The sequence below is a fragment of the Stegodyphus dumicola genome, chromosome 1, assembly GCF_044657685.1.
Source record: "Stegodyphus dumicola isolate Sdum_Otavi_A_Nest chromosome 1, ASM4465768v1".
Classification (NCBI taxonomy): Eukaryota; Metazoa; Arthropoda; class Arachnida; order Araneae; family Eresidae; genus Stegodyphus; species Stegodyphus dumicola.
In genome coordinates this window covers 134,754,612-134,781,914 of record NC_140768.1, presented here as the reverse complement: position 1 = coordinate 134,781,914, position 27,303 = coordinate 134,754,612, and the positions used below count along the sequence as shown (strand labels likewise).

General features: G+C 30.6%; 1 protein-coding gene across 4 annotated transcripts in view; it reads left to right on the top strand.

Moving 5' to 3' along the window:
• The window catches only part of LOC118193761 (uncharacterized), a 108,247-nt gene that overhangs the window by 70,579 nt on the left and 10,365 nt on the right, over positions 1-27,303 (top strand). For 2 of the 4 annotated variants that reach the window (XM_085820986.1, XM_085820982.1), the window contains exons 11-18: positions 295-546; positions 655-810; positions 11,767-11,920; positions 13,893-14,045; positions 18,005-18,162; positions 20,831-20,997; positions 24,014-24,146; positions 24,256-24,324. In XM_085820986.1, the coding sequence (XP_085677112.1) occupies positions 295-546; positions 655-810; positions 11,767-11,920; positions 13,893-14,045; positions 18,005-18,162; positions 20,831-20,997; positions 24,014-24,146; positions 24,256-24,324 (1,242 nt within the window). Of the gene's footprint in view, positions 1-294; positions 547-654; positions 811-11,766; positions 11,921-13,892; positions 14,046-18,004; positions 18,163-20,830; positions 20,998-24,013; positions 24,147-24,255; positions 24,325-27,303 lie in introns of those variants that run through there. The other 2 variants (XR_015042221.1, XR_015042224.1) reach the window with 2 other exon arrangements.

Below are 27,303 nucleotides of genomic sequence, written 5' to 3'. Positions count from 1 at the left end.
TGATACCTAATTCGGATTAAAAAGGCTTAAATTGATTGGTCTGATTATCCTGCTATAATTATTTTAGAACTGTAAATAATCAATTTAATTCGAACCACAGCCCATCCGGATATGAAATTCTGAATAATTGAGTTTGGCCTCTTTGGGGGGGGGGGGGGGGGTAGGTTAGGTGCATGTTTATTATACTACAAATGGAGGATTTTAAATTTTTGTTAGTTTTATTTTATTTCAGAAATGTTATGTAGTTAAAAATATTCTCTAAAACTGATTTCTTATGCACTGTTTATTTTAAAGGTCACTGGTAAAGTACTGAATATCTATTTGGGACAAAAAAACAAATCCATAAAATTTCAAGGAATTCCAGAAATGGGATCTTATTGGCGTCATCCAAAATTCAAGTTAAAGCAGACAGTTAATCGTGAAAGTATTCCAATGAATCCAGATGTCGTGGTTATGATTAGAGTATACACATTGGAACAACATTCTAAACAGAATTATGTTTTGGGATCGTGTTTGTTTGGTCCTTTTTCAAATAAGCATGGAAAGGTTAATATTTAATTTTCTTTATTATACCACTTTTTCTAAACATTGTATGTATTTGATATGTATGACATAATCTGGATTTTTTAAAACTTTTTTATTATTGTTCAATAGCAAGCTACTTTGAGAGTAGGAGGACATCAAGTGCGTGTTAGGCATGGAATACCTGATCCTGATTTTACTGTTGAACATATGTTAGCTTCTCATATGGATGATAATCCTATAATACCTGGAGTAACAGTGCTATTAAGAGTTTTGCCTCATGGAAAGGTAAATTTGACTTATTACATATATACTCTCTAGTTTTGAGCTACTCATGCTTTATGAGAATTAAAAACTTAATATTAGCATGTCTTTTCCACTTGATATCACTACATCCTGGTTTGAAAATGCTTTCTACTGAATGCCTGCAAAAAATCAAGAACGCATGCATTCTGTAAGGGAAAAAAAAAATCTATGTTTTAGAATAAAAAAAGATTTTCAATCTGTAGTTTTTTGTGATAAAAAAAATAATTGTGTTTTTAGTTTATTGATTTAATATTGTGTTTTGGAGGATGAATCCTCGTCTTTTTGTATATTGGTGGTATTTAGATTAGCGGTTCTCCAACTTTTTGAGTCACAAAACCCTTTTTAGAATCAATTTTGGTGGCAAAGCTTTCTTTAGACCTATGTTTTACAAATTACTAATGTTTGATAGCAGGGTTAAGGGGAAAAGAGGGAATAGATAGCAAAAGGAAAGGTAAGTAAAGAAATATTTAAATAACTGCGCAATATCCATACTGTGAAATTATTTTAAAATCTTTGAAATTTACTAAAATATTTCTTTATTCTCAACTGCTAACAGTACCCATCTACTCATGCTTTATGAGAATTAAAAACTTAATATTAGCATGTCTTTTCCACTTAATATCACTACATCCTGGTTTGAAAATGCTTTCTACTGAATGCCTGCAAAAAAATAAAGAACACATGCATTCTGTAAGGGAAAAAAATCTATGTTTTAGAATAAAAAAAGATTTTCAATCTGTAGTTTTTTGTGATAAAAAAAATAATTGTGTTTTTGAGTTTATTGATTTAATATTGTGTTTTGGAGGATGAATCCTCGTCTTTTTGTATATTGGTGGTATTTAGATTAGCGGTTCTCCAACTTTTTGATTCACAAAGCTTTTTTTAGAATCAATTTTGGTGGCAAAGCTTTCTTTAGGCCTATGTTTTACAAATTACTAATGTTTGATAGCAGGGTTAAGGGGAAAAAGAGGGAATAGATAGCAAAAGGAAAGGTAAGTAAAGAAATATTTAAATAACTGTGCAATATCCATACTGTGAAATTATTTTAAAATCTTTGAAATTTACTAAAATATATCTTTATTCTCAACTGCTAACAGTACCCATGGTATAGTCAAAACTTTACTGTGCAAAAAAATTATTTTCAAATTAGACAAAATGAACCATTAATGTTACAACAAGTTATTGATGAGAGCAACAATATTGTAATGTATTTTGCAGTAATTGACAAAACAGGCAATCTTCTTATTAGAATATAACTTTTTTTTTTCTAGTTCACTTAGATAGATAATTTGAAGAAATTATTTAGTGGCAAAACTTTCATACTACTACTAGCTGGTAAAAACTTCCGAACTCTAATTTTTTTTTTAAACAACTTCACACTTTGCTGAGCAATGGTTACATAATAATAATATGGTGTTGCCACTTAAAAAATAATTTAATTAAATAATAAATAAATTTATTAAATAACAAGATATTACAATATATATATATATTATTGTAAGAGTTGTAGATGTGACTCAGAGTTAGTTCCTACAAGACATGACTCCATGTTGCTAAAACAATCATTTTTATTAACACAACTATTTCCTAAAAACACAGTACAGTCAAAAGTCTTTAATCCGGACTCGTCGGGACTTCGGCGATTCCGGATTATCGGTTTTTCCGGATTATAGATCATCAGTTTAAATCTGGTAAGATGGCATGCAGAAATTATAAAATTAAAAATATAAAACCGTAATGTATGAAATAAAGAGCAATTACGATCTAAAGGGTATCAAAATTTACAAAAAAAAAGCTTAATATTTATTTGTTTACTTTATAAAACATTCCTTTCAACGCGCGCATGCGTAAAGCGTACATTATGCATAGTCGAAATTAGAAAATTGCAACCAGAAAACTATTTGATGTGTATTCGTGATATTTATAATGACGAGGAATTTGAATTTAAATCATATCAAAGACGGTGTACATCGAGATGAAATATTACATTTAGTAAGGAATTATAAGCCGAATAAAATAAAAACATCTGCCCTGAAGATAAGGATAGTGCTGACAGATCAACTTCCAGTTCATTGTGCGCCGCGTCGCCCCCCCCCCAGAGCAGCATATTTTTAACATATTAACATATTTCGGAATGGTTAGAGAATCAAAGGATATGCCTCTATCCATTTTTTGCAGCAATTCCACTTTTTGTTTGATGGACATTGAAACACGCTTTTGCTATGTAGATCCTTTGGTAGCTCCAGAATCGGAAATTCTTTTTGACATAATCGAAAGTTCAAGCTTACTTTTATAAAATTGCTCTAACAGTCTTCAAAAAATAATAAGCCGGATTCAATTAGAAAATTAAGGAACAACGCAATCTGCAACATTAACTGAAATAGATAATTAGATAATTTTTGCTTAGCTTATACCGTTCGTTATACATTAAGCGCACATGCGTAAATGCATTATGTGCATGCGTATTATGCACGTGCGTTAACGCATTATGCGTTGATGCATGCGCAGAAAGTTTGTAGCTTTGAGGTCCGGATTATAGATCATTCTGGATTATGGACGTCCAGCTTAAAGACTTTTGACTGTACTACTACGCGATATTCGAACTTTACAGAACGGAATATAAAGGCTGTCTGGTGTCGGCTGGGGGCATGGGCAGCTGTTATGAAACAGTGTGACGTTAGCTGGCAAAGTGGGTAGCTGAACATATGACAACCACAATATAATAAACACAGCTTCTTTAGTTTAATCATTGCATCCAGTTCAATTGAAATGCATATTGGTTCATTGTTTGTTTTCAAAATTTTTGTTACTCATTACGGAAAGATATTTCAATTTCATTGTGCCAATTAAAGTGTGTTGTAGTGCCAAATTAGGGTCTAAATTAAGACAACATAAAATAACATATAAACATTTAATGAGGCAGATGTGGTTGCAATTTTGACAATTGTTTATTATTTATTAATTTTTATTATTATTATTATTATTGTGGTTTCAATTCATTACAAATGCAAGTGAATGTCTGGTTCTGCATTTAATCAAGAGAATCCTGCTTGACTATTCATATTATATATGTATTCAAGAATGACTATATGTATTCAAGAATGACAGAAGTATTAATTTTGCCTTTTCAGAAATATTTTGAATTTCTTTGTAAATTCAGCCAAACCTCCAGTAGACTTTAATTTTGATACATGATTTTTAGTTTACTGTGAGATGGCAAGCATGTAAGGACCTCTGCTGAATTTAAACTAGGTCGTTTTTGTTCACAATAAACGCATTCAGATTCCATTTAAAATCATCAAGCATCTTCTCTTGAACTGTTGAAAAATAATAGTTAAATATCTTTGAAAGCTTTGAGATGTGCTTGAGTATTTTTTTTTTTTTTTTTTTTTTTTTTGTATTTTTCATGGATCTTGATGATATTTTCATGAAAATATCATATAGCTTAAAAGCTTTTGTTATCATCAAAGGTGTTTGTTAGCAGGAAGCAATCAATATCTTACTTTTTCTTGCATTTCAACCAATATATAAGTGTTCTGTTAAAACAGTAATTTGGGTTTTGCATCAAAAACTTTGGCAATTTTTTTTTTCCAGTGTTGCATTTATTTTATTCATTTTGCTAAAAACGTTGGCCAATTATGCTAGTTAACACAACTTTATCATGTAAAATTGTCCATAGGAGAGAGTTTTAGGCCATTAAAAATGCTTCTACTTTTGCAAGCTGGTCCATCAAGCATCTCAATGTATTTCCTCATGACAACCACCTTGTTTCAGACTATACCTGAAAGAACTTGTGGTAGCTTCCTGTATCTCCATACATTAGTTTGAAGAGTATTTCCACACATTAAATTTTAAAGACCGTGATTTTATATATTTTATTATTGTTACAGGCCATTCAACACCATCATGAAAAACGCTTTCTGCTTGTGAATAAAGCATATCTATGAGGAATACATTACCTGCTGCTACATTTCTGTACCTTATCTGTAATTTTGGGACATGTTGTAATGCTCTTTAACAGTGGTTTTCAACCTTTTGACTAATGCATACCATCTAATAAAAATTTAAAAACTTAGGTACCACCACTACATTTTACAATGATTATTTTTCAATTTCACAACAGAAATATTTAAAAAAAAATATTTTGCCCCTTGTACAACCAACCTACTGGATATTTGTATTACATATTCACTTATTAAAAAATATTAGCTAAAAACGTGGTTAACATTTTAATTATCAAAATATAAGTTATAATACTTTACTTCAAAACCTTACTGTGAAATTTGGGCTTATTTAAGAGAGATCCATTTCTTTATGCCTGGTCTTATTTCACTTAGTTTTAACCGGAAATTATGATTAACATTTAATTTTTTTTCTTTAATTTTTCAAATACAGCATGGAAGAAAATCCTTGTTCACACAAATAGCTTGTGCCTTTATTTGAAATGACTTTAAATTCTGTTTTCCCATTCACCTAAAAGTTAACAAATGTGTTATTTTTTAAATTTTCAGCTAGAGTTCGAACACAGGAAATTTTTATCAGTTGTTTGTTTTCTTCATGAGACAAAATTTCAGATACATTTGAACAAAATGGATTTCTAATCCAATTATCTTTTTCATAATCCTCCAGAATTAAATTTCTGCAAAATATGTGCAACTTTATAGCTCTGCACATATTTTGCAGAAATTTAACTTTCGGGTTGTTTATTCTCCCATCAATAAAATTCTGAGTTCCATACTCAAGGACCCCATTCCGGATATGAATTCTTGGTGTATTTATAGGATTTCTTGCCAGGTGTGGTTTAATTTACATTGGCCAAACTAAGAGACCCTTAAAATTTTGCGTCAAATAACATGAGGCATATGTTAGAAAAAAGGAAACACAGAAGTCTTCTGTTGATCAACATTGTTGGTCCAAAAATCAGACTTTCAATTTTTCTGCTGCCAAAATTATTCAAAAAACATCTTCCATTGGAGAACTGGATTTTCTAGAGGCATTTCACATTCAAAAAATCTTTCTGTTCTTGTTAATGATCCTAATTCCAATCCATCTTTGCCTTTTTCCTTTAAAGAAATTATGTTTTAGTTCTGGTTTCACCAACAGATGGCGCCACTTGTTTATTCTTGTCCAGGCTTTCTTATCTTATCTAATCATTATTTCCTATCTTGTTCATTTGCGGTTTTGCAGCTGAGGATGGTGATTCGGTAAAACCATCGAAACTAGTCCTGTGAAAATTTTGAAAATATAACGCTGATTTTTGTTGTTTGACTTCTGAATTAGTATTTATTCGGCATGTTATTGTGTCTTAATTAAGTGTAGAAATCTTGTTTGTATTTTGTAATTTTTATATCTAAAGGCTCTTGGTTCTTTATTTTCATTCAATTTGCCGTAGTCTTTTCAATATTACCCAAAAATATTTCTCAAAATCTAATTCATCACTGGAAGAGGATGATAGAGACTCAATTGCAATGTCTACAGTGTGACTGTCGTGATTCGAATTCTTCTGAGAATAATTTCATTCTTAATGAAAGTTCATAGATGGCTTTCCTTGCCTTTTTGATTTGTTCATCATCCAAGAAAATTCGGTGTTTCGGATCTACATATATTGAACCCAGCAAGATCTCATTGTCTAACAAACTAGTTTCTCTTTTCTTCATTGAAGAAATGATTCCTTCTGCAATAAACCCTCCATTTCAGAAAGAACAAACTCCCCATTCTTCCATTCTCGCCTCTTGTCAATTTTTCAGACTCCAGAATTTTTGTGGCTATATACAGTGTAGAAAGGAGTTTACGGTGTAGAAAGAAAAGTTTCCAATTCTGCAAGATCATTCCACAGTCTTTCTGTTAGTGAAACATTAGAGTTATCTACATCTTCTAAAAAAGTTCTTAATTCTAAAAACCTCTTTATCATCAAATATATACTTCCTTATCACGTTGCTTGATCAATAATTGCTCCTTTTCCTGCTCGCTTCCTAAGAATGGCATCAATTTTGGGAGATCTTGTTGCTTACCTAAATTTACCAGTAAGATTTATAACTAAATGAATCAGTTTAATCACTAATGGCAAATATCACATCCATCCTTCTCATATTTATTTATTAATATGTCAATAAAATAGAAAATAACTATTTATTAATGTATATAGTCCATAAATAAAAATAATAACTCAGCTTGTCATTAATTTTTTTCAATTCATTTTAATTTCATTTCAAATTCAAACTGTCCAACAAAAACTGGAGTCAGAGTCGACCTGTTTTTAGCGAATCCAGCTACGACTCCTTTTACCCCAAAATCTGCTCGATTCCCACTCCATGACTCCGATTCCACAGTCCTGCGTTGAGGGTCCATTCCAAGTAAACCCAAATGATAAATAACTTTCATTATATTTTCTATAAACACACTTTCTTTTCACAGGGTTGCCACGCTACCTGGAAAACCGGAAAAAGTCGGGGAATTCGGAAATTGACCAAAAAATTCAGGGGAAAGTCAGGGAATTTAAGTGTTTTAGTCAAAATCTGGAAAAGTCAGGGAATTTCATACAACGATCCCGCCAAAAAAGGCGAGTTTTGCGCCGACGTCGGAAGAGATCACTTTTTTGGTGAATTGTATCATGCGAGTGTCATTCGGGCAGCTGGCATAGAGCCAATTTTCGCAGCTCCAATTTGATTGTCTTTTAGAAAGGCAAAGCAAGTTTCCCGCAACATTGGTTTCCAGTAACCTCGAGAATCGCATGTGCAGTGCATGAACTAAAGAAAGTACCTGTTCTCGTATAAAACAAAATGGGTTTAATCCTAGTATACGGTACATGAAGGTTAGAATCAAAGAATATGTATTATAAAGAAGGAAAACGTCTCTGCAACAGACGTGGCTCCGTTCCATCATAGAGGGAAACAGCTGTGCATGTGCGATATATCTGTCGCCAAAGCTCGAAACCGGTGTCGAAGTTCGAAGGTCACGTTATCAAGAGTTCATAAAATGAATATCGTTTAAAATTTCTTTAAACTCTAAAGGAAAAGAAAATATTTTTTGGCGCAAGTAAATTAATTCATGGATTAGTTATTTTGAGGTTAAAAAAAAAAAAAAAAAAAAAAAAAAATTACGAAAATCCGTTTTTAAAATTTTTGCGAAAAGTCCAAGAAAAAACGTTCTTTGATAAAACGTTTTTTCTTGGATTTTTTCGCAATAATTTAAAAACGCATTTTCGTAGTTTTCTTTTTTGTCAAAGAACGTTTCTTCTTAACACGTGTTTCTCAATTTTTTGTACACATCGCGGAGAGGGAAATTCTGCCCGCCAGGTTACGTCGCCAAAGCCTTTGGCAAATTTTCCCTCCGCTTTCTAGCGGCGTAATAGCATTTACGTTTATGAAACCTTTTCTACTTTACATAGACGTTCTTTGGTTAGAATAATCTCCATGTATGGTACAGCGTGATTTGGCGACATGATGATGAGCAGTAAACGGCTCATTTTGTTCTTGGCGACAATTTTCAAAATCGTGCGAAGGCCGTAATAACGTATACTAGGATTTTACCTCAAAATCTTTTTAAACTTTTTTTTTTTTTTTTCTTTTTAATAAATACATTGTCATTTTGCAGTAAAATAAAAAAAAAAAAATAGTAATCAGTCATCTAGGCTATCCATGTAATATAACTATATTCGCTAAAATATCGTTGATTATTCTAATTCAATTTTTAAGTAATTATTTTTATGTTATTCATATCATCTAATGTTGCTTCTTCTCTCTAAATTTATTTATCATTAGTAGATAATATTTCCAAATTTTAGGAAATTTTCTCTGGCACAATCCTGAAATTAATTCTAGCAGTATGATGACATACCATCACGAAATTTAATGCACCTATTTTTTCCTTATGTATGCTGCAAAATAAATATAAATACCTCAATTTATTAAAAAAATATCATTAAATAGATTTCTTTCTTTTGTTTAGCTGCAGAATGTCTGCCAAAAAAGCCTTATTTTATTCCAGATTGGGCAGATTCTAATCTCAATCTTTAGTGGAGAAAACAACTCCTATTATAATTATATTTGTGTTTTCAAGTGTTAAGGTGCCTTTTAAAAAGACACCTCACACAAATTAAATTTACCTAAAATCTAATCTAACTATTTAGCATTGCGTTGTGATTTATAAGAACCGGATTAGCCTCGTGTTGAACTGGTGATGATCATGAGTAATAATTAAATAAAACATACATTTGTTATCCAATTTATATATCTTAAATTTTATTAAGTTTCTTAAGTGGAAAAGTAAACAAAGTTATCAAGCAAAGTATACCAAGAATAATTAAGAATAAATGTCCTCTGGGATTTATTGAATAATTAAGTGAATTTGCTACACAATACAAGTAATACCATAATTAATTTACCTTTTAGCGTAGCCAACGTACATTACGCGGATAGACTGGAATTTTCTCGAAACATACCTGGAAAACATGGAAAAGTCAGGGAATTTCATTCTCCTGTTTGAGTGGCAACCCTGTTTTCAGTATTCTTAGTGCTAGTAAATTGTCCTGGATCCATCACTTTTTCGCTTATTCAGTCCTAGCCATTTTTCCATTTTGAAAATCTAGGTTTGTTTTTTTATATTTTCAAAAGTATTTAAATGCACAATATATTATGATTTCTTCAAAAACAAATGACAATATTCTCAAACCACATAGAAAAGTAAAAAATACAAAGCAACGAGAAGACAAAATACCTGCTGTTAGAGATAGCAAATCGACGTAAGAAAATGATTTTAATTGAAAATACAGCGATATGAGCCCGGAAATGGTACCGACATAAAGCGTAGACATGCTAATAAGTTGATCAACTCTAAAAGAATTAATGAGCTACTATTGTCTTCCTCTTAAAAACATCATTTATAAGATTTTTTTTTAGGTCTGTTTGTAAAAGAATATTTTTGAAAATAAAAACATATTATTTTGCTAAAATCTGTGAGCGGCTATTGACCTAGAACAAAGCTCAAATCACATAAATTTATGACTGTTAGAGAAATAACTTAAACAGGATTTTGGGGTACTTAATTTTTCTAATAGTTTAGCATACTTTATTCCTTAGCATACCACATATTTTTCTCTTGCGTATCACCAGTTGAGAATCGCTGCTCTTTGGGATTCAGGTAAGGTTATATAGCAAGCCTTGGCAGATGTGGAATGGTTCCACTCTCATGGATGTGAAAGGTATTTGAAGAATGTGGATGGTATTTTTATAATTTCAGTAAGATCTCTTCCTCAGCAGAAATTTTCTTTGTAATGGCATTACAGATCATTATTTTTCAGTAATGCTTCAATCTGAACCTTAGCAATAAGGTTATGTGCATAAAAAAAAAAAAAAAAAAAAAAAATCAAGTACTATGCAGGTAATCCATAAAATGGATAGTCCACATACGGATAATTGGGAGTTAAGTATAATAATAATAAATGAAAACAAAACCTAAGAAGTTTTATTAAGTTTTACAACATTTAGGTTTCTACGTTAACAGTGCTGTAGTTTTGCATTTCAAAGAAGTATCTGACAGCTACAGAACTGTCATGAATATTTGCTTTTAGCCATAATTAAGCTTGATAAATTCTATTTCAGTTGCCTTCTTTGGCATTCCATGTATTTCCCGCAAAGATTTGCCTGAAAGAAGTATAGTTTATAAGTCAATGTAAAACATTTTATGTTTTATTATATACATATATGCTTTCTATCATGTTAATGTAGATGTTTCTAACATTTTAACCTTTTTGCGATGGCGCACCTTTGTTTAAGATGCTCGTGCGGGACGGAAGGGAATCGACCGCAGTCACCATACAAGACGGAGGTTTTGCATCGCTAAGCCTAATTTTATTTAAAAAAAAAAAATCAGAAAAAAAAAAGTTTTGCTTCTAGCATCTTAATTTTTGGTATCATTTTAGATTATTACTTGTGCTCTTATATATGTTAAAATTAGCAATTAATAACTTTTTTTTTCTTTATTTTACATGGAAATATACTTTAAAAATGCTTATCTTGTAAAATAATTTTCAGAAGCGCTATTCAAATTATTCCAAAGTTTTAATTGATAAAATCCATCAATAAAGTTTAAAATTAATAAAACAACACAATAAAGACTATTTACAGTAAGAAGTAACAAAATTTAAAATGAAGACTGTGGTAAATCTTGAAGTACAGAGAAGTATCACTTTCTAACTCTTAGAAAAGTGTCACTTTCTAACTATTTAGGAAATGAATCATCACTCTCATCTATGTTAATGGTTTTTGACCAAACGAGGGTATTCTTCCTCTGATAAATAGCGCCTTCCCTCCGTAATAGACTGGAGGTGAGGCTTTCTGAAATAAAAAGAGAAGAAACGGAAATATAACTAATGGCAATGTAAAATGTAACAATACTCCACATACTAACCCTAAAAGACCGTACATAGTAAAGGAAAAAATAGAATAAAAAAAGGAATTGGATATAAATCAGAAATGCCAATGTTTTCATTAGCACGCAGTGATTTAAAGAGCTCACCTCTGTTTACTCTTTCCCTTCACCCCCCCCAACCCTCGCAAGAGCTGTAAAATACCAAAGTCAAGCAGAATATATCAAACTCAAGGTCAGGAACCTAAAACTGTGTTCATTTCAAAAGTAATGGGCATAGGATGTCATCTAGTGGCCTTCAGAAAAATGTTCCACCTTAAAATGCATATACGCATCACCCGTCCTCTGAATGCAATCTCTAGGGATGTGTGGATGGGACGCCCGGCTGTAAGAGACATTCTTAGGGAATGCATATATGAGATGCCCATCCTGAAAGGGTTAAAAACAGTGTTTATGTAAATTTAAGACAATTCTGCTTTAAAATTCATAATATTGCTTTAAAAATATTTATTTGTAATTACACAAATAAGGATTGAGAATTTTTTATTTTATTTTATTTTTTGTCTTGTCTAGGATTATGCACCTGCTCCAGAATATGAAACTAATTACTATCGATCTGAGCTAGCTAAACCTAATGACTCTGAAAACAAACTGTATAAACACTATCAGGATTCAAAAGACCTTAGTGCAGTGGTGCGGGATGTGGCATTGCGACAATCTGGGCAAGGTAAAAATTTTGTATAAAATGTTGGCTAGATATCATAAGTAATTTTAAAATATTGTATTTTTAAAAATGCTTGTGGAAACTAGAAATGATAGTGTATAAAGTTTTCAGCCTTTTCTTATAGTTAGCAATATGGCTTGCATACTTTTTAATAAGAGGCATAATCATTAAAAATATTTATACATTTTAAAAACTGACTGTGCCGTATAGTATTTTGAGCAAGAACAAATTTTGGTTAAGGGGTGCCAACACATAACCCTTTGGCATTATTTGACATTTGTGTGCTGCATCTTAGGCAGTTAAGTTTTCCAACTCTGACACCTGAGGTGACCTTTTTAACAAGGAAGTTCCCAGATTTTATATAGTAGAAAAAAACTGTAATATTTTGTGTTATTGTTAATTGGAAAGTTATTAGGTATTTGCTGAGTAGCATTTGATGTTTTTCATTATTATTATTATGGAATGTTACTTTATTCACTACTGAGCCTTGTAGACAGTGGCAGTGGCATAGCTAAGAAACAGCATGTTCTGCCATGGACAGCACATTTTTTAAGGAGGATGCATTTTTCTGTGAAACATAAATTTTCAGGAGATTAATCATATATCATTGGAACAGAAAGAAGAAATTTATTATTAGTGAAGAATTGCATGGTGACAGTTGTGTTACAAAATTGAACTGGAGAGAGAAATGGTTTTTACATTCAACAGATCATTAAAACATTCACAAGGAGATTTTCAGCAGATTTATGTTTTTGCCATGTTTTGAAATTATTAGTCATTGAAATTTTCATATGAAAAATATGAATATCAACTAAATTATGATCATGATGGTCTGAATAAGAGAGAGAAGTACTGCAGAGCTTTATTTCTTTAAGAAAGATGAAACAAAAATGCAGAAATTAGATCTTTTGAATTCTCCCCCTTTTTGATCTAAAATACATTCATCAGAATACAGTTCAAAATATACTATAAATTGTAATATACTGTAATAATGCTATAAATTTTACTCACAACTCCTATGTTATGAGGGCAAATTTTCTAAATAAATGTTTACTAATAAAAGTATCCAAGATCTGAAATTAGTACCATACCTTTAAGAAATCTTACTATACATTTTACTGAACAGAAACTGGAGTATTAAAATAGATTTCTACAATGTTGATAAGAGAAAACAAGTAGAATGGCATTTTAGAAAATCGGAATTAAAGTTTGAGTTGAAAGATAAACAGGAATAGTTGATTTTATTTTAAGTAATTAAATTATTATTAAGACAATAACCATTTACTAGCTTTTTAGTGTGTATGGAGACGGCCGACAAACTCCGAGACCATCCCTGGCAGCAAAAGTTTTGGCTTACGAGTGTAGAAACATTGTATTAACATTGTAAATACCATGTAACATGTATGTAGTGTTGTACTGCTGTTTGTTTTAATATTTTCTAACAGCATTTTGGACCACATATCACTGTATGTGTTCAAGGAAAATGATTATGAATTATTTTTGCAGTATACAAGCCAACATATATTGAATAACAGTAAAAAGCTTCATTCTTTCTGTCTTGATATTTAGCTAAATTTTAAAAACTGATTTTTTATCCTCTGTATAAACTATAGTGTTATCTATAATTATATATCAATATATCTGCTGATTAACTATAATTTTTTTAGAATTATATATCTGTTGCCTTACTATACTTTTATCTATAATTATATATCAGTATATCTGTTGATAAACTAGAGTTTTATCTATAATTATATATCAGTAAATCTTTTGATTAAATATAGTTTATCATCTTCCTATTTACCATTTATTTATTTATTTATTTTACAGCAAAGTGTAATAATTAATCATTTTTAATAAATTTGCATCTTTTTAAATTTCATTATGTCTCTGAAATATTATTATGTATTAAAATATTTTTTGCTAAAATATTTTCTGAAGAATATATCTATAATTTATAACAATTTTTCTTTAGCATCAGCAAATGATGAAACTCTTACTCAATTGATGTGGCAGCAGCTTCAGAAAGAAGGATCTGATGTTGAAGATTTTCCTTACCAAAGATTTGTAAAATACAGCATGGAACATGGAATTATGGTTCTCATTGATAAGGCTGCTGGCCTTCCGCGTTAGTAGAGAATTATAAATATGTAAAAACATTATATTTTCTTATTATGGTGTAGAGACATTAAGTATTTTTTTGGAAGCTGGCAAGATGAAAAATATGCTACGCCTTTGCCAAGAATCGAACCTTGAACCTCTGGAATACGCGCCTAGCGTGCAGACCACCACGCCAAGAAGGTGGGAGAAATACCTTATATACTCCCCCTTTTTAATTTCTAGGGTACCCAATCGCCAAATCCTGGGTGAGAAGAATCATCATCCACAACCCTTTTAGTTAGGGCACCACTGTAGAGACATTAGTATTTTTTGGAAGCAGGCATCATGAAAAATTAGCAACGCCTTCGCCGGGAATCGAACCACAGACTCTGGAATATGCGCTCAGCGTGCAGACAACCAGACCAAGAAGGCGTGAGAAATACCTTATAATGGTATTGCATTTTTTTAAAGAATTCATATTAACTTTGTAAATTTTCAACTGTTTTTGGTCATATTTAATGAATTCGTATATAATAGATAAATTAAAGTATATTATTTATTAATTGAATTTACATCTATAAAAATATAATTAGGAAATTTGACAGTTTTTAATAATAATCTTACCGCCTTTCTTTTCAATCTTCTAAAATTTAAGCTCATATGTTTCTTAGTTATCCATTTCTAAGTTTTTCAAAATAATGCAAAGTTATTAAATTCTTTTAGGTACCAAAAATCTAATTTTAGCATTTCAAAATTTCTGAGCTGCCAGGTAGTGCTGTTGAGCTTGAGGGGTCAGTTGAACAAAAGTATCTACTAAATTCAGTGTCAAGCTACTATTTTGTGTTACTTTTTATTTTAAAGTACTACTCATATAAATTAATTTCTTCCTACTTGGAAGTGTTATACAGTCAAAAGTCTTTAATCCGGACGTCCATAATCCGGAATGATCTATAATCCGGACCTCAAAGCTACAAACTTTCTGCGCATGCGCAAACGCATAATGTGTTTACGTATGCGCATAATACGTTTATGCATGCGTGTTTAATGTATAACGGACGGTATAAGCTAAGCTAAAATGATCTAATTATATATTTCAGTTAATGTTGCAGATTGCATTGTTCCTTAATCTTCTAATTGGATCCGGCTTATTATTTTTTGCAGACTGTTAGAGCAATTTTATAAAAGCAACCTTGAACTTTCGATTATGTCAAAAAGAATTTCTGATTCTGGAGCTGCCAAAGGATCTACAAAGCGAAAGCATGTTTTGATGTCCATTAACCGCTTCCCTTACAAATTTTTTTGAAAACAATTGCAAAACATCATCACATTTTTTTATTTTATTATTAAATACAACAAAACGAAACAAATCAAAATATGTAGGTTTTAAGTTGAATTTTTAATTTTTTGAAGGTATAAAAGCATTTATTTTTAATATTAGTTTACTATCCCGAGTTATCTCAGGCAAACGAAAAAAAGTTAAATATTAATCTTTGTATGATAGTTTTTGAAACAAGGGACAACACAGAGTGATACCTGACGTTCTACACTGGTGTGTGGTCTCTTTTCTTACTGGCTTACCACTGGAATCTCTTTCACGGGAGCACAGAGTACACTTTCTAGTTGGACTTGATTTCCCCCGCCCCCCACCTTTTCATAATTACTATCTGAAAAATCATCGCTTTTGCTATCTTCCATCATCGCCATTATTTTATTTTTTTCCAACGCATGCATCCTTCTTTATACATTACTAATCCACAAGCCAACGTATACTATACAATAGGGAAACACGCGACCAGTCCCTCTAAAAAAACCGTGCAACCAACAAATTTTGGCAAACTGCCAATCAAAGCTGGATATTTCCTTTCATTTCCTTCAGACCGAGTAAAACCGTGATAAAAGAAATCGTACTAACAAATTGTGCTTCACCCGAGTTTTCTCAGCATAATAATTAACTGCAATATATACGAACCCGAGATAACTCGGGATAATCAGGCAAGTGGTTAAACAAAAAGTGGAATTGCTGCAAAAAATGGATAAAGGCATGAAGAAAGTGACAGAGAGGTGATTTATTTCTTTAACCATTCCGAAATCTGTTTATCAATTTCATGCTGCTCTTGGGGGGGGGGGCGTCGTCGCGGCGCTTAATGAACGGGAAGTTGATCTCTCAGCACTATCCTTATCTTCAGGGCAGATGTTTTTATTCTATTCCGCTTATAATTCTTTACTAAATGTAGTATTTCATCTCTATATACCCCGTCTTTGATATGATTTAAATTCAAATTCCTCGTCATTATAAATATCACAATCATAATTGCTCTTTATTTCATAAATTACGGTTTCATATTTTTAATTTTATAATTTCTGCATGCCATCTTACCAGATTTAAACTGATGATCTATAATCCGGAATCGCCGAAGTCCCGACGAGTTCAGATTAAAGACTTTTGACTTTACTACTTTTAACCTCCTTTTATTAATTAAAAAAAGAGAAAAAGTTTTATGTTTTGCCCTCAATTTGAATTGCAGTTTACAGAGCACTGGTAGTTAACTAGTTATTTTCTTCTGATAATTATTACAGTCAAAAGTCGTTAATCCGGACTCGTCGAGACTTCGGCGATTCCGGATTATCGATTTTTCCGGATTATAGATCATCAGTTTAAATCTGGTAAGATGGCATGCAGAAATTACAAAATTAAAAATATGAAACCGTAATTTATGAAATAAAGAACAATTATGATCTAAAGGGTATCAAAATTTACAAAAAGAAAAAGCTTAATATTTATTTGTTTACTTTATTAAATATTTCCTTCAATGTAAGTTGCTTCGTTTCATGTGATAATACTTTCTCTTTAATTCTATTAAACAGACATAATTTCTTGTTTAGTTACAAAGTTCCGCTGTTCAAGTCCTATAATTGCTGTGTTGAGAATACGGACTAATTTGTCAATCGAAATGTTTTCGTTTTCAATAACCTCTGGGTCACTTTCTTCACTATCGGAAGCGAATTATAATGACGAGGAACTTGATTTAAATCATATCAAAGACAGAGTATATCGAGATTAAATACTACACTTAGTACGGAATTATAAACCAAATAAAATAAAAACATCTGTCCTGAAGATAAGGATAGTGCTGACAGATCAACTTCCAATCCGCCGCGTGAAATTGATAAACAGATTTCGGATTTCAAAACATACTTTCGCTTTGTAGATACAAATTACATATTAGTAAATATATATCGGAAATTCTATATGACATAATCTTTCTAATCTATCATAATCTAATAATGACGTTTCTGCCCCCCCCCTCTGCCGCAGAGCAGCGTGAAATTCATAAACAGATTTCGGATTTCAAAACATACTTTCGCTTTGTAGTAAATATATATCGGAAATTCTATTTGACATAATCGAAAGTTCAAGCTTACTTTTATAAAATTGCTCTAACAGTCTGCAAAAAATAATAAGCCGTATCCAATTCGAAGATTAAGGAACAACGCAATCTGCAACATTAACTGAATTAGATAACTTTAGCTTAGCGTATAACTCCATTACACATTAAACGCGCATGCGCACAAACATATTCGCAGCCGTAAGGGTCTTACGCGCTCTCGTAAACGCCTCTGCGCATGCGTGAACGCGACGCATGCGCAGAAAGTTTGTAGTTTTGAGGTCCGAATTATAGATCATTCCGGATTATAGGTGTCCGAATTAACGACTTTTGACTGTATTAAATAAATGGACTAATTTTTTTTAACTAACAATTTTCTATCTCTGGTAATGTTATGGAAGAAAATCATGTACGCTGCAGTAATATTTATGACCTATTAATGGTTAAGTAAGTGATATTTTTTAGTTTGAATATATCTATATATTAGTATAGTGGAATAATCATGCATGCAGCTGTTTCAAAGTAGCATGTTGAGAATGTGTAATCCTTCCCATAAATCAGTCAGTTTAGTTTATTATATCTCTATATATTTCCTTTCCAGTTTTCCTCGAAGGTAGATATCTTCAGTGTCTTGTACAAATATTTCCTGGTGAAGACACAAAAATTGGAACTGGAAAGAACCAAGTGATTAATTTTCTCACTGAAGAACTAGAGTTAGATAGTCCTCAGAGGGCACCTGATTGGTCAGATCAGCCTAAGGTATAGTTGACCCAGTTATAAAATTTCTTAATTTTGCCTTCAGAAATACAGTGGTTCTTTGAATAATGGATACAATTCATTTCAGGACTGAGTTCGTTATGTGAATCATTCACAGTGCTGTTTTCAGTTAATTACCAGAGCTTCTTCTTGAGCCCAGTCAAAGATTATGAAATATCATAAAACAGTTTCAGAAAATATTAAATACTCTAGTATCAGAAAAGAGAAGGAACACCGCACAAGAAGTAATCACACAGTGTTAAACCCAGACTTCTTGGTAGCTAACATACCATTACCATGTTCTGCTTTGTTTACTGACCAGTCCAGTGCTAAAGCAGATTTTTATCCATATCATACCATGATCTAAAAACATTACTAGACAAATATATATATATATATATATATTTGCAAAAGAATATATATATATATATATATATATATTCTTTTGCAAATTCAAGTGCACAAAATGGTTTTTCTACTTGATTATCTCCACTGTTCATCTAATGTCAAAAACATCATCTGATGCCAACGTCATAAGAACAAATTAAAATTAGAAGGTTGTAAATTTGAACACTTCCTTTATAAAATAGTACTAAGTGTGTTCTAAATAAAAAGAGACACCTTCTAATTTATAAACAATTAATCTGCCTGTTTCTTTTAGGCTAATCCTGCATTAAAGAAGTTGTGTGTTTCTGTGATTGATTTCCTGTTCATTGTCTTTGTTTATGCTCAGATGCATTTTGCATATTTATGTACCTGTAACAGAAATTACTAAATTTATTATGAAAAGAAATTTAATGTGGAAAATATTTATGAATGGTTTTTGATGCAAAACGATTTTTGATTTGTCTGGAATATTCATTGTGTGAGACATTCGTTATGCAAGGACTGTGTACAGTAAAATTTCTAAACAAAGATGTATTAAAAAGTCTGAAGGAAAAAATTATTTCTTAAGTGAACAGCTGAAATTATTCCGCTAAGTAAAAATAAATGGAGTTTTGCTTAACCTTTAAATATACTGTTTTCTGAACGTATTTTGTACTTACTTAATTTGTATACATATCTATTTGTATTTTTAAATCTAAGAAAAATGATTTATTTTAAAGTAATTTACATCTTTTTTCAACAGAAAGGAAATTTTGAATATTCTTATTTTGTATATTTTTATAAAACATTTTTCGTGGAATTTTAATTGTGTTGTGAGAAATGAAACACAATTGAACTTCTTACCAAACTTAACAGACTGAAAAGAGCAGTAAAAAAATGTTTGGTGTTTAAAATAATTTAACTTCTCGAAAAAAATTAATTTTTAATTCTAGATTTTGATAATGAGTTAATCTCATCAAAATTTGAGTAATGTTAAGTTCTACTGTAGCTGCATTTGCAAGAAAAAAGAATCCTTTTTATTAGCTTCATTTTGAAAATATACTTTTGTTTGTGCTTGCTTTTATTCTAAAAGTATAACTAATAATAATAATAATAAATAAATAAAATATTGTAAATATTCTAACTTAGTTTGTTAAATATTAAATCACTTTTACTTGGAAAAATTATTTTATGAATATAATTATAATGTGTTGAATGTTGCTCAATTCTTATAAATCCTTAAAAAATAATCCATTTAAAATTTCCTTTCAATAAACTGCAGAAAAATAAAATCATAATTTTGTGCTTAGAATAATTAAATTTTGTTTAATTAAGAGTTTGACATAAAGAATCTTTAAATATAAAATTTTTTCCATTTGCTTCTTTAGTATTTTAGTGGTAATATGTAATCTTATTCTTTCAAGACTTTTCTCTTCAAGTGTTTAAAAGAAATTGCTTTTATTTTAAGTTATTGCATAAAAGTTTATATTGGTATTTTTTTAATATGAAAAACAACTTTCATAAGCAATGTGTAAGACTAATTCTTTTATGCATATTTTAATTGTCTTAAGTATTTTGATAGCTAATGGATTAAAATTCTTGTTTATTTTCAAGAGATGGAGGAAGTTTTTTTTTTTTTTATTTATTTATTTTTAAAATTTATTATATAACTTTTTTTTTTATTTTATGCTCATTTTCTATAATAAATCCACTGCATTTCATGCATGTGAAATTCTGCTGTTGGAAGTTTTCAACACTTTTTAGGTTAATATTTCACTTTGGAAGACTGTCTACAGTATTATTAGGGCTTTACTTTTGGAAATTTATTCCGTTTTATACTTTTTTGAAAATTTGTATGAATTGGTTATATTGTGTGCTGTATTAACTTGAATATAAGACATTTTAAACAAAATATATGTAAGTCTTTAATAAATCAGACTGGATCGAATGTAAAGTAATAAACAGAGAGCGTTATTCCACACAATGTTTATTGATGAACACCAAAGACAAACTGAAACACATACATATAACTATGACATCACAGTTTCTTTGTACAAACACTACCGCCATCAATTGGCAATCAGAGGATACACAGTCATAAACTGAACATATTTGACATCCTTAAAAGGCATTTCTGAAAACCATATTTGTATTTATATAAAAGTCTGTTAAAATATTTATTAATTTTATTAACTTTTACTTTAAAAGAAAACTTTACTACTATTTTATTTTTGCATAGTAATTTATTTTCTTACTACTTGACATCTCTGCTTGTACTTAGAATTCATTGTTCCTTCCTTTCCAGCGAGTTACTCCTGAATATGATGGCAGAGCCTTTATACTGATTTCACTGTATGGATTGAGACCAAAGTTTGATACATCTTCTGAGAAAGTATTAGATAAGGGAGGAAAAGACCCCAAATTCAACTTGCAACATGCAGTAGCCTGGGGTATTGCAACTTGTTTTGACAAGTTAGTGTGATAAAACTGTGCATGATTTTCACATTTCAATTTTTAAATGACATTTAAGGTTCTTAGATTTTGGCTTTGGTTTTTAGATTCTTATTCAATCAACTGATTGAATAAGATTGCTGCACAAGAAAAATTATCATTGATTCTGGACTATGCAGTTGAATAGGTTAATTGCATGAAGTTTACTTTATGTGGCAGAAATATGAGCCAGTTTTTCGTGGAAGGTTCTGCATGAAGTTATAGTACTTAAAGCAGATATATATCCAGTGCTTTGTTTTATTGATTAATCTAAATTAGAATGTTATTCATAATTTTATGAAGTATTTAAAAAAATTATTCCATACAAACTGTGCTATTAATACCACATTATAGTATACTGAAATAAGAGGAAATATATTAAGTTTTTTTTTTCATGTGTCAGAAATATTCTATATATATATAATATATATTCTGTATACGGGAGACATTTATTTCTCTGTGACTGAGATGATTTACATTGCTAGGTGATGTCACAGTTGAATGAAAACTGTGGTTTCCTTTTTCAGCAAGACAGCTTTTCAACTTGTTGTCAGTGAGGCTGTTATCAAAAACATTCAGAAGAGTATCTTGATCAAAATTTGCCACATAGTTGGGCAGGAGGATTCTCGAATTTAGTCCAGTAAATTTTTTTTAGATGGTGGGTTTTTTCCCCCTCCCTGTGCCTGCATTGTTTTGTGTTATAGAAATACTTGTATATTGTTATATAATGAAATTTTTTGCTATATCATAAAATTAGTTGGTTATGAGTATGTTATGACTATTAGAAATGCTCCATGAAATTATAAATAAGCTTCTATATTTTTTTTAAATGCAATGGTGTATATATATATATATGTAAGAAAAATAAAGAATATGTAAAAGATTAAATTAGCAGTGAAAATTAATTCCCTTCTGTATTCTAAAAATAGTAACCTCTATTTGCACTGCGTTATTTTGAGAAAAATCTATGTCATATGATTCTTATGTAATTCTGATGATGTAAATAAAACTAAAACTCAATCAGCCAATAATAATTTTACAGAAGTATTAACTATCCGATCAAAATGCATTGAGAACCAAAACTAACTCAGTCTGAATTAAGGTTTCACCCTGAACATAATGCACTTGCTTACTACGCTTTAGCATGTCTGGACTGCTGTATGTCTGCTCCTGCTATCTTACTGCAAATTTATCTAAAATGTAAGCTTTTTTAAATAGGCATATTTAATGTGCCAACTTGTTTGTGGTTGCAACATGTTTACTGAAATAAAAATTCAAGATTTAATCTGCCTTCACCTTCAATTTCCTATTGATTATGGATCAGAACTTCTATGCCGTCAAAATTTCTGCTGATAATTACTTCTAAGTTTGTTTTTATCACATATATATACATGAATAATAAATAATGTAAGATACTTATTTGATGCCTCTAAACATTCTAAACATGACAATCTGTTAATATGCTTATAAAAAAGTTATATCAAAGTATAGAAGCATAGAAACTTAAATACTTAATAGTTTTTGTCATGCTACTGCCATAGAAGATATATAATTTTCAGTAAATATCATCAAAATATTCCTTGTAAAAAATAATTTATTCAAAATGTAACATAGGTAACTCACATAATAATTCAGACACTCAAAATTTTTGTTGAGATATTTTAACACATGAGTTTTCTTGTTATAATTCTTTGTATAAAATGAAAATGCATCCCAAGAATTGTTCTCTGTATTTGGAAATTACCATTCATTCAACAAAATATATTAAAAATTCCATATTTGAAATGAATATGCCAGGATGCTATGGTAAAAGTGTTCAAAACATCTAAATAATCCTTGATGTTAAGAATTCAGTTGTCTTTGATGTTGTAAAACTGTAGAAATTAATTCTAAATAGTTGAAAATCCAGTGAAGTGTGGACCACATTCCAAGTTAATAGGGAGGAGTCAGAGACTTATCCTACAAAAAAGTCAATCCTGAAATTGTTCCAAGAACCATTGGAGGACATAGATGCAATGGATAATCAGGAAGAAGGAAATTCCTCATGCAACAAACAAGAAAATAAGGAAAATATGCCCGACATTTGCAAAATCTTTTGTAAACAAAATTTGATCATGTTAAAGCAATGTTAGATATGCAAATGAGCCACAATTTATACTGTTAAGTATGAAGATAGAAGAAGGATTTGGGGATGTTTCACTGCCCTGGTATCAGAAATATAGTTTATATAGAAAATAAGGAGTACTGTATACAAATATTCTTAATGGAAACCTAAAAGTATATGTAAAAAATTTACGGAAAATATATTAAAGTTTTATTAAGATAACAATACTAAGCATATAGTATTGTTATCTGAACTGAAAGGTATAAGAAATTTCTATAAGCTATAAATTCTTATTGTATGTGCAGTATAATATTTAAGAATAGCTGTGTGTCTGTGGCAAGGTACATTTTTAAGAAACAAAATCTTTACTACTTACTTATTATCTTCTCAACCATGAAAGTTGGTGGAGATCAGCCAAAATTTCACCAATCATTCCTGTGAAATTTTGAAAGAACTGATACCACTTTATTTCATAAGTAATCAGTATTTGATCCGCCTCATTTTTGTACTTCATAAAAACGCTTTTGGCAATTTCTACTATTTTGTGTGGATATCTGTTTTTCCCAGAAGCTGTGTTTAGAATGCTATGAGTACAGATTTCCCACGTGTTCAGTGTTCCAATCTATTGCTGTTTTGTTGGCTATATTCAGCCAACTATATCATGTCCATTAATACAATTTTTTTTTTTTTTTTTTTTTTTTTTTTTTTTTTTTTTTTTTTAATTTGGTAGGATTTCTTAGCTTTGAAAATAAAACACTGGTTGCTGTACTGTAGAAGGCAGTTCCAAATTTTATTTTTTGTAGGAATTCATAAAATGTAATTGTTGAAAGTTTTCTAAATAATAGGTAGTAAAATTGACTATTTTCATATGGTAAAATGTAAAATTATTTTTAGGGGTGCTGTTTTTGCTGGAATTCATCACATTCCATTACTAAAAGGAAGACCACCTGATGATATAATTGAAAAATTAAGTTATCTTCCTCTTGATTATATATGCAAGAAATTCAAAACCGAAGTTAAAGTATTTGTAAGTACATAAAGGAAATTTAATTTAAAAAAAAAAATTATCTGTGATCAAATTTGTGCATTTTGAAAAAATTCATTATTTTTTATAATTTTGTTTTGTTTCTTTCTAGGAAGCAGCAAGCATTGAAATATCTATATGGGATGGCCATTTCTCTAGCAGTGAATGTCCACCCTTGCCTGTAAGTGGATTTCGTTTTTAATAATTTACATATATATATATATATTAAGATACTAGAAAGTCCGTCGGTCATACGAAATGACCGATGTTCTAGATATGATAAATTGTAATTAAAATGATTTGTGCAAAGGTGTCTGTTAATTCAAACTGAATTACCCAGGGCAGGCGGTGAGAACGCCCGTTTGCTTACTGCCCCACGGGGTTTTCCCTTTCTACTTGCTTAATTGCTTAGAGTAGAGTGCAATGAAGGAAACCACTGGCGGTACATTTCTTAAGAGTCACCGCTAGCTCAATAAATAAAGGTGATTTAAATAATAAAATGTTAATTCGCATGTCAAAGATCTCTTTGTACACAACATTTCTTGTGTAGATCTTTCCATCATTTTTAAGCTCGCCTTGTAAAGGACCATCCATTATTTTTAACTTAACAGCTGTTCTTCATAGCAAAGGCAAGTTTTACAGGAAATTGTCTACGTCTCAATTGTAATGGCAATCCTGTGCCGTGGCAACTTCACCCCATTGGCTAGTACAGTTACGCAAGCAACCAATAAACTGTCGGCGACCAACAGACACTTAAGCTTCATATAATAAAGATATTTATTTATTTCATTTTATTTGTTTTTTCATCGTTGCCGGTTTTTGCTAGTTGCATATTTTCAAATTCTATTATATATAGATGTTAAATTTATTTATTAAATGTTAAATGCATGTGCTCTTGTACTTTTAATTTTTCCAGCTTAACTTTCTCATAATATTTGTCACATGCTGCACTGCATGGTGAATAAAACAATTTACAGTTACGCAAGCAACCAATAAACTATCAGCAACAAACAGATGTTAAATTTTTTTATTAAATGTTAAATGCACGTGCTCTTGTATTTTTAATTTTTCCTGCTGAGCTTTCTCATAATATTCGTCACGCGCTGCACTGCACAGGGAATAAAATAATTTATAGTTACGCAAACAACCAGTAAACTATCGGCGACGAACACTTAAGCCGCATATATATAAGATTCCATATTATTTGTATAGTAAATAAAAATATTTAAAAAAGAATGTGTCTTGTGATGGAAATATATTTTGCGAGAAAAATTCAATATTGTAACTTCTTTTCAAAACATTTAACTGATGTAAGATAAAAAGTAACAGAAAAAGGTCTAAGGAATTAAGGCAGTTACCACAAACATTAGAAATGGTCTTAGCAATGTCTTTCTAAGATTTTTGCATCGTTACATTATGCATTTATCCATCCACTTGTAAATGTTCATCCACAGGTGTAACTGTCGTGCCAAACATAAAATCTGTGACTTGTCTTCCATGGGGCCATGCCAGTTCTAGAAATTTTGGTTTGGAGTATCTCGTCTGAGAAGAAAAAATGAGACATCTCACAAAACAATATAAAAATTGACTGAAAAATAAAAAAAAGAGAGAGAGAGAGGCCGGTGTACAATTATTATATAGAACTCCTAAATTTTTTTCATCAATTTCACCATATGTTAATAATTTTAAATGATACATTAGTTAGCATGAAAATCATGGTTTAGAAAATTTCTTCTTTTTTCAATATCTCCATCTTAACATTTGTTCAGATAATGACATAGTATGGCTTCTTTGAATGGCCAACCATTTTAGCAGTGCTTCCTGATCATCCTTATGCTCAGTCATTTTAAACCTTGTCCTCATATCTAATTTTTTTATGAGTATAAATTATTGAATCTTAATTTTCCACACACCAACTGTAGAATTGGATAATCTGTATACCTAGCAATGAATAATTTTCACCTTACTTTGAGGACAGAATACCACGCAGCATATGGATAAAATATTGACACTGAAAATTTTGCATATTAAGCAAAAAGGGGGGGAGCTACCAGTTTATTAGGAAGAAAGGAAAAGAAGTGGAGATGCAAGTGAAAAACTGTAAGACAGAATAGTCTTTGTGCTGATAATTTATTTTGTGGTTCCAGGATTCCTTTTACTACTGCTTTACACTTCATGATACTGTTAATCTGAAAAATTATCTCTAATCAGATAGTACAATAGACAAATATATATGAAAATCAGTAAATATTTAATTTTGTAATAGCGCCAACTGGGAAATTATGGCTTCCGTAAAGTAAATGTTATTTTTTCCCTTTACATTAGATTTTTTTATATTTTGAAGGTTGTTGCCTCTACTTTTGGCCAAATTAATTAACTATTACCAAAGCATTTATGGTGGCCACATTAACAAGGCGGTAAATAATCATTTGATTATTTGGATGGCACTGGAGTTACTTTAATGATAAGCCATCATTCATTATGTCATTTTTACATTAAATATTTATTAATTGTATAGATAATTTAATAGGCAGTTTGTTTAGATAAATGATTTTGATTCGGTAAGAACTCTCTCAAATATGGAACCTTTTTTTTTTTTTAAATATCAGTTTCATATCTTCTTATACACATGGGGTTTGGAAATCATATTTCATAACATCTTTATATATATATATATATATAAGATGTATATATATATATATATTAAGTTTTCATGTATCCTTTTTACTTCCTTGTACAAGTATTATAATGGCAAAAATTTTGGGGTATCATATTTCAACAAAAATGTCCACTTTGACTGTTATTGAATGCAATTTAACGATGTTTTTGCATGACATCCGTTTGTAAGGATAGCATAAAGAGTGTGTGTATCTCTCATAACTCAAAAATGAGTAGCCTCAGAACATTGAAATTTTGTATATAAAACTGCTATAACATGTAGTTGTGCATCTTCCTTTTTGATTGCAATTGGCCACACAAAAAGTATATAAATGTGTGTATATATGCAGTACAAAGTCCGTAATCCAGATGTCCATTATCTGGAATGATCTATAATCTGAACCTCGAAAAGCCACAAACTTACGCATGCGCTTAATGCATTTATGCATGCTCGTAAAGCATTTACTCATGCGCTTTTAATGCGCGCATCCTCTACGCATCA